At 42.4% G+C, this 8262-nt stretch overlaps 1 protein-coding gene across 1 annotated transcript; it reads left to right on the top strand.

Annotated features, from left to right (window-relative positions):
• The first annotated feature begins 287 nt into the window (after window positions 1-287).
• On the top strand, window positions 288-7842 carry LOC121877448 (probable glutamate receptor). Its single transcript, XM_042383212.1, has 14 exons — window positions 288-358; window positions 2753-2836; window positions 3000-3124; window positions 3322-3453; window positions 3576-3799; window positions 3923-4042; window positions 4225-4377; window positions 4638-4728; window positions 5080-5359; window positions 5740-5957; window positions 6189-6369; window positions 6951-7050; window positions 7444-7573; window positions 7678-7842. The coding sequence occupies exons 2-14, from the start codon at window positions 2761-2763 to the stop codon at window positions 7756-7758; spliced, it is 1911 nt and encodes a 636-aa protein (XP_042239146.1). The 5' UTR covers window positions 288-358; window positions 2753-2760; the 3' UTR covers window positions 7759-7842.
• Window positions 7843-8262: the final 420 nt, after the last annotated feature.

Below are 8262 nucleotides of genomic sequence, written 5' to 3'. Positions count from 1 at the left end.
TAAAATATAAATAAACTATCCCCTCACTCGTATTCTTCTTGTGAATTATCGTACGCCAATGATAGTAAACAGCGCGCGCACCAAACGTCATCTTCCCTCTATCTTCCCGCACCTTCCTGCCAACCAATCACGTTCGTCAGAGTAGAGACAACGGTGATGTGTGTGATGGCAACCAATAGCATTTCTCGGTTTACACAATGGACCAATGAGAGACTAGTTCTTAGTTGATGTGTGTGTCGAGTTTAATAAAATGAGGTGGTATGGTGGAGAAGGGGTTAGTATGGTGCAGCCGATCACCCCGTGTACATCTCTCTCTCTCTCTCTCTCTCTCTAGCTGTCTGGTGACTCTGCTGTAGCCGTGAGTGTTATTGTTGTTGATTTTGTAGGAAGCAGGAGGGTGGGAGGAACACAATGACTAAACGTAATACTTCAGGTGTCGTTGTTTTCCATGTTATTGTAGAATTTATATATATACATACACAAAAAACAAGGAAATTTCATTCTTTTTTCTTGATTCGACTCAATATTTTGTTTGGGGTTTACCATCGGAAGTTTTTTTTTTTAATTTTAGCTCGAAATTTGGGGATAGAATCAGTGGGTCGTGTGTGTGTGTGTGTACGTGTGTGTGTATGAGGAAAGTACAGGAATGTAAACAAAATGCCAAGAGATGAATAAATGTTGAATAGGGAGATAGAAAAGGGGGAGGGGAGGGGGGGGGAGGGGGGAGAGAAGGGAAGGGTTGTGGAAGGTTGGGGAGAGGAGAGGAGGGTTGGGGTGAGGAAGGAAGGGGAGAATAATGAACACAGGAAAAATATAACTGATGTGAAAAATGTATCAGATCTTACTTTCTTGGGTGAGGTTATGTTAGGTTAGGTTGGGTTGGGTTATGTTAGGTTATGTTAGGTTTGGTTGGGTTGGGTTAGGTTAGGTTAGACTCGTGTTGGGGGATGTGGTCACTGTTCTTGTATAGTCTATCCTGGTGTAGGTTCAAGCCTTGGTCCTACACTTGTCTGCGGCTCTGACCTGAGGCGGAAGATGGTGTGTCGGCTGAAGGAAATGTTAATGTGGAAGTGAAGGATTTTAAGTGAATCTTCAGGTGGTTTATTGTAAATTAGAAGTGAGAATAATATTTTAGCGTATTTTTTTTCTTTGCAAGTAATAAGAAAACTCATTTATATTTTCAACATATCCTGAGGGGAAAATTTAGTCCGTGTAGTGCGCAAAATTGTCATGGAAATTTACCTGTGTATCGGAAGCCATTAATGAGTTTGTTTTTTGTCACCTGCGAGGATAAAACTTATTGTATTTCTGTCTCCTCACAGCGTCAATGTGATGAGGGCAAGCCCATTCAGACCCACGGGGGTAGATGAACGCGCCAGGTTCGTCTGTATGTGGGTAGACGGTTTACCTGTCCGTACGATCGCTCAAATGACAGGAACGAGTGTCACGACCGTCTACAGGTGGATTAGACGGTGGCAACAAGAGGGCAACGTGGAGAACAAAGCTCGTAGTGGAAGACCTCGACTATCGCTACGAAAAGGAGAGACCACAAATCGCCAAAGCATCAACACCACCACCACTCACTCGACCCCCTCAACTGACGACGCTCTCCCCTACTGCAGGACACCCAACACAGCAGACCTTCGACGTCACCAGGATAGAACACACTACACCCTACTATCTCCACACATCGATCCTCTAAACCAATCTAGAAACACTCAGGATTTTCGTTTCCCGCTAAGACACTCAGCAACCATGTCAGCGTTCAGGGACTGTGAGGCGGTGAATGAGGGACAGCACCAAAACACCTGGAGCTCGGCGATGTTGTGGCCCCCCAGTCAAACACAGTATACGGGCTACTGAAGAAGGTGACACGAAGAATACAAGTGGTTTATTAACGTCAACACAAACAAACTGAAACACACACACAAGCACAAACTAACACCACGACAAAAACATTTATAATACTCTATACAAACAAATGGATTAGTTAACAAAATTACCAATATAAATTTAATCTTATATAATACACACTTAACATTCTCACCACAACCAAACACAGACTGACAGACTGCCTTAAAATACTATACTTAAAATCCATATGACTCATCACATGACGATTATAAGTGTGAATATTATTACTTATTGAATCTCTTGAGTATTTTGTGTTGTAATAAAATAATCTGTAATGCCTACTAAGATTATCAACCTAGATAAATAAAATAAATTAATTAAAGACCTTAGCTATTTTACTTCCCTGGGTATTTTTAATTGTTTTAGATTATGTATTAAGAAAGATTATAATTTAATGAGGAAGAATAAAAAATACAGATGTTAGAGAAATATTTGGGGGTGATGAGGAAGACGGAAGAATGACCACTGAGGAATGATTCTGAGAGCGGCGGCGTTCTCACTCACCCACCAGCTAGATTAGGTCACTAAATCCTTCTCTCTTGTTTGTCGCTATCGTATTCGTTCTGAAAAATTTATATAACTGTGGATATATACTTCAAAAACCTAACCTAACCTAACCTAACCCAACCTAACTTTGACTAATATTAACGATGATATTATAAGTTATCTTTGTAATGGTCAAAACATTCCTTAGTACAACTGTGTGAGGTAAATGTTACGTAACTGATAATGTAAGAAATAGATTGATAAATGAATGAAAATATAATATTGTTTTTGATATATAGACATATAAGAGTAAGGTAGCCACTGAAGCTCGGGGTGTGATGTGTCCCGACAGCCGGGGTGATGACGGCGGCTGCGGCCTCACTGCTGTTGGTCCTGACTGTCTGCCTGACTGTCGCCCAGCTGCCTCGCCCTCAGGGTAAGTTATAACCTCTGACTGATTGATGAAGTTAATTAATATTTTATAAGTTAATAAAGGTCTGTAGTTGACAACAGTTGTCTCTACGTGTTGGTTGGTCTTGTCCATAATAGTGTAAACATCTTTCTCATGTCATCATCATCAACACTGTTGTGTTCCTCAGGTGCGGGAGAGACGCTGAGCGTGGCGGGGGCGGCTGTGGCGGCTGTGGCGGCCACAGTGTGGCGGCCTCGCTGCTCCGTCATCCTCCTCACAGACGGCACCACCTCCTCCACCACTGTGTTCACGGTGAGTCAACACTACTGCACCTTCACCTGTGTTCTTATATTACCTGGCCACAGGTAACACTACTGCACCTTCACCTGTGTTCTTATATTACCTGGCCACAGGTAACACTACTGCACCTTCACCTGTGTTCTTATATTACCTGGCCACAGGTAACACTACTGCACCTTCACCTGTGTTCTTATATTACCTGGTCACAGGTAACACTACTTCACTATAACACAGCACTACACACTGGGAGGGTGTCACGGTGTGTCCAGGTGGCAGCAGAAGGCAAAAGTCCAAACATGACGGAGGCGCTGCTGTCCCGGCTGGTGGCCCAGGCTCGACGGGTAGGTCACTCACAGTGCTAGTGAGGCAGGACAGTGAGGTAGGCAGGACAGTGAAGCAGGACAGTGGGGCATGCAGGACAGTGAGGCAGGACACATAACTAACAACAGGTACACATCAACAGGTGAGACAGGTGTCGTGGTGCGTGACGGTGGTGGTGGTGAGCGACGACTCAGCCTTCCTCGCCGCCTCGGCTGAGTGGATCTTCAAGGGCCGCCTCCTGGTGTGGACCAACAGGCTCCTGGCCCTCACCCGCCGGCCTCTCTCTCACCTCCGCCACCTCCACACCTCCTTCTCCATGATGAACGCCATGTTGCTCCTCCTGGACGACACCTCCGGTTACCCCAGGTAATGACCAGCCGCCATGTTGCTCCTCCTGGACGACACCTCCGGTTACCCCAGGTAATGACCAGCCGCCATTTGTTATTACTTCACTCATCAGGAACCAATAATGTGTTTGTTTACCTGCAGGTGTAGTGTGTACGTGCACCTGCCCTACAGCAGCCAGGTGTTACAAGTTGCCTCCTGGGCACCTCACCTGGGCCTCTCCCTTACCACCAACATCCCACTTTTCCCTGAGAAGTTCGACAGGTCAGATATTAACCTAAATTCGATATTTTAAAAGTTCTACCAAGTAGGACGATGTCTCAGCTCTCTACTGTGACTCAACACAACTTTATAATGTTCTAAAATATCCCTTTGGTCCTGGAAATATTTGACATCCGTAAGTATAATAAGACATTGCTGACCCGTGACGTGTACTGCTGCTTCAGGTTCCTACAGAGACCCTTGCTCAAGGTTACGGCTGAGGAGTTTCCGCCTCATGTTGAGGTTAGAGAAACAGCCAACACTTCTGGCCCGAGGTTCAGGTTCTCAGGCGCCATGACTCGGGTGTTGGAGCTCTTGGCCCTCTCTCTCAACTTCACGTAGGTCAAGAAGGAGCTTTAATTTATTTATATTTATAATTAAAGTTACTGTAACCACTAATTTTGTGTATTTTAAAGTGTAAATTAAAATAGATATGTAAATAGCATCTTAAATTGTACATCGTATATAATATTTGTCATTTCTACTAATTTGTTCATATTTGTTCTTACTGACATTATTATTTGATGTACTCGAGAAGTCTAGTAGTGTGGGAGATAGAGGGAGGACTAATTAACACAGGTAATATAATTCTCGCCAGGTACACCATCATACGGCCTCCTGACGGCTCGTTTGGTACTAAGTTGTCCAACGGGACGGCGACGGGTATGGTAGGGATGGTGGGAAGGAAGGTGAGTGTGTGTGTGTGTGTGTGTGTGTGTGTGCGTATGTGTACCTGGTTACTTCAATGTATGTTTTCTTCGTCATTTTTATCTTAAAAGTAATTAATTTATTCTAGACTTGATTTAGATATATATTAAGTAAGGATAATCATTTAGGCGTGTATAGTATTATGCTGAAATAAGTACAACACAGTCACTCAGTTCTCCTTCCTAAGTGAGAAATGTTTGGTACTTCTCAGAATACTTGTGTGTCAACAATACTTCCACAGTTACGTTGTATTTACTGTGTGATGTACAGTTTTCCTTTGCTATCATGGAGGTGTTGTCCCGGCCACTGATGTAGTATTTTCTCGGGTCTAGGAGATCGACCTTGGCCTTGGTCCCTTCGGCATCACAGCAGTCAGGGCCGAGATAGTGGACTACACGGCGCCCATCGTCAACGACTACCTGAGGATCTTGGGAGGGCGTGGCAAGCCGGAGGTGGACCCGTGGGGGTTCCTGCTGCCTCTGGCCCCGGCGGTGTGGGCGGTGATGCTGGCGTCTCTGGTGCTGTTGTTGACGACGGTGTTACTGCTGTCCTTCTGCTTCTCCGTCAGAGTGCCGATGTTGTCCATGTATTTCCGTGTGTTGCTACAGGAGAGTAAGTGAACAGTTAGGTCTTACAGCCGAGGAGTTTCAATACTGTATAGTCTTCAGTGTAAGTTGTTCCAAAAAGTATCTTTATGATTTTGCATGAGACAATATAACACAACAGACGAAGGATTTTGACAACCCTACCGAGACAACAGGAGTCACAGTGTTCATTTGAAATTCATCGTTCACCCTCTGTAGAGATACTTTTTGGGGCGACTACCACGTGTTTTTAAGAGATGAAAAGAAGGTGTTGTGATGTCCTTAGGCCACAACAAAAATAATACAAATTTAACTGAATGTAAAAAATGAGAAACTTTCTAATGAGACGATAACTGGGTGAGTGGTGAGCGGCTGAGTGGTGTAAGAAGACTCGAGGCGTCCTGACAGATACGTGGGTGTCGTCTGATCGGTGGTGGGAGCGGATGGTGTTAGGCGGCTGGATGATAGTGATGCTGGTGCTCACCCTCAGCTACTCTGGCAACCTCATGTCCCTCCTGGCGGTGAGGTACATCCCACAACCCTTCCAGTTCTTGAGGGACCTCCTGGAAGACCCCTCCACCACCATGATCTGGGAATACAACACAGCTTACGTCAACCATTTCCGCGTGAGTAACTTTGAGGAACATTGTTTTGGAGTTTACCTTCGTTTTGGCTTTACCTGTTAATTATCTCTAAGTGTAAATATCTCAAACCTTTACCCATTAACCATCTCTAAATGTAAATATCTCAAACCTTTACCTGTTAATTATCTCTAAATGTAAATATCTCAGACCTTTACCTGTTAATAATTATCTCTAAGTGTAAATATCTCAAATCCTTTTCTGTTTATTTTCAAGACATCAGAATCCGGGATATTCCAAGAGGTACAGAAGGCGGAGGCGGCTGGACGGATCAGCTTCGTTCTGGCGACGGAGTACCCGACCATGCAGGACCAACTGGTGCGTGAGGGGCCCTATGTGTTCGTAGGGGAAGACCTCACTATCAAGGTCCTCATGGGTCAAGACTTCTCCAATACAGGTTCTCTTCGTGTTGGATTTAAAGTGGTTCGTGTAATGTTGAATGAGGGCATTTTAATATATTTTCAATGATAAAATGACTTGGTTCACTTGATTAATCTACACTCTAGCTTATTTAACCTAACACTAACCTAACCCTAACCTAACACTAACCTAACCCTAACCTAACACTAACCTAACACTAACCTAACCCTAACCTAACACTAACCTAACCCTAACCTAACACTAACCTAACACTAACCTAACCCTAACCTAACACTAACCTAACACTAACCTAACCCTAACCTAACCCTAACCTAACACTAACCTAACCTAGCACTAACCTAAGCTAACTAACCTATAACCTAACCCTAACCTAACACTAACCTAACCCTAACCCACTAACCTAACACTAACCTAACCCTAACCTAACACTAACCTAACACTAACCTAACACTAACCTAACACTAACCTAACCCTAACCTAACACTAACCTAACACTAACCTAACCCTAACCTAACACTAACCTAACACTAACCTAACCTAGCACTAACCTAAGCTAACCAGACAAAGTTGAAGAATAATGTCATTTTTCGTCTCCAGGTCAGTGTGACTTTTACACGTCTAGGGAGGCTTTTATGCCCTTCTTGTACTGTATGATCGGCCCTAAGAACAGCCCCCTCGTACCTGCTGTGAGTAAAAGGTGAGACACAGGTTAATTAATGCCATAATCCAAACACGTGATGTAATATTTAATTTTCATTACATATATATTCAGATATACCAACATATATTTCATTATATATATTTGGACTTTTAGATCATAGATACATACATATACACATATTGTATTGATATGTATGTTTGTGCGTGTGTTTATGTATGTATGTATGTATGTATGTATGTATGTATGTTTGTGTAGATCCTAACCTCAAACACTTTACAATAATAATCAAAATAATATTAACTTCAAAACAAACTTAGACCCGACATATTAACGAGTGATAATAAAAAATATACAGTATTCCTAATAAAATAAACATATCCCACGATGTATTGAATAAATAGATATAATAAATGAATTTCTCAATGACAGAATCACCTGGATAACAGAGGCCGGGTTATATGATTACTGGATGGAAAGTCTGAACAGGAACTCGACCGTGTGTGTTCGTCCGCCCACCAAGATCACTGTGAGAACTTCCCTGTCTCTCTCTAACATCTGGGTAAGGTTGTTCTCTCTCTCTCTCTCTCTCTCTCTCTCTCTCGTGTCTGGGAATAGTTGAAAATACAGACAGACAGACACGTTCAGATGTTGTTTGTTTTCCAGGGAATGTTTGTGGTCTTCGCTGGCGGTAACTCGCTGGGGTTGGTGGTGCTGTGCCTGGAGTTGCTCACCGCCAGGCTATAAGAAGCTTCTCCACCACTGTATCTCTGCTGTGTTGATAACTGTTAAATAATAATAATAATAACAATAACAATAATAACAACAACTATTTCCCACATAACTACTATATATTATTTTTTCCATTATTATTCATTTATTCCATGTAAATCATAAATGAAGTTGTAAAACACTTTAAAGCAATAAATAAAATATCTTTGTTTTTAGTTTTAATCACCAACGAGTCTACCAGGATATCTCTAGCTAGCCATTGAGCTTAGTTGGGAGACGGTCACTTTACAGTTTAAACTAACCTCATTAAACTGTGGCAAATATGACTGTTTCTTTCAATGTGTAAAGTAAGTGTGTTGTAAATTATTGATTAGCCTTGATATGAGTTGATATTACAGGTGAGTTAATTAGTTATATCACAGGTATTGTAATCAGATGTGAAATGTATGACGATAGATGAAGCACAACAATATATGGATCACGTATAATATTCAAGCTAGAAAAAAAAATCCATTAAAT

The sequence above is a fragment of the Homarus americanus genome, unplaced genomic scaffold (genome assembly GCF_018991925.1).
Source record: "Homarus americanus isolate GMGI-L3 unplaced genomic scaffold, GMGI_Hamer_2.0 scaffold367, whole genome shotgun sequence".
In the NCBI taxonomy this organism is placed as follows: Eukaryota; Metazoa; Arthropoda; class Malacostraca; order Decapoda; family Nephropidae; genus Homarus; species Homarus americanus.
Note: the sequence above shows the minus strand (reverse complement) of the source record. Positions and strands in the feature narration are given on the sequence as shown.

Coding starts and splice junctions, on each gene's coding strand:
- LOC121877448 (XM_042383212.1), top strand. CDS start 2,761: ATGACGGCGGCTGCGGCCTCACTGCTGTTGGTCCTGACTGTCTGCCTG. Junction 3,125..3,321: donor CCTCCACCACTGTGTTCACG/GTGAGTCAACAC, acceptor ACCTGGTCACAG/GTAACACTACTTCACTATAA. Junction 4,729..5,079: donor TAGGGATGGTGGGAAGGAAG/GTGAGTGTGTGT, acceptor TCTCGGGTCTAG/GAGATCGACCTTGGCCTTGG.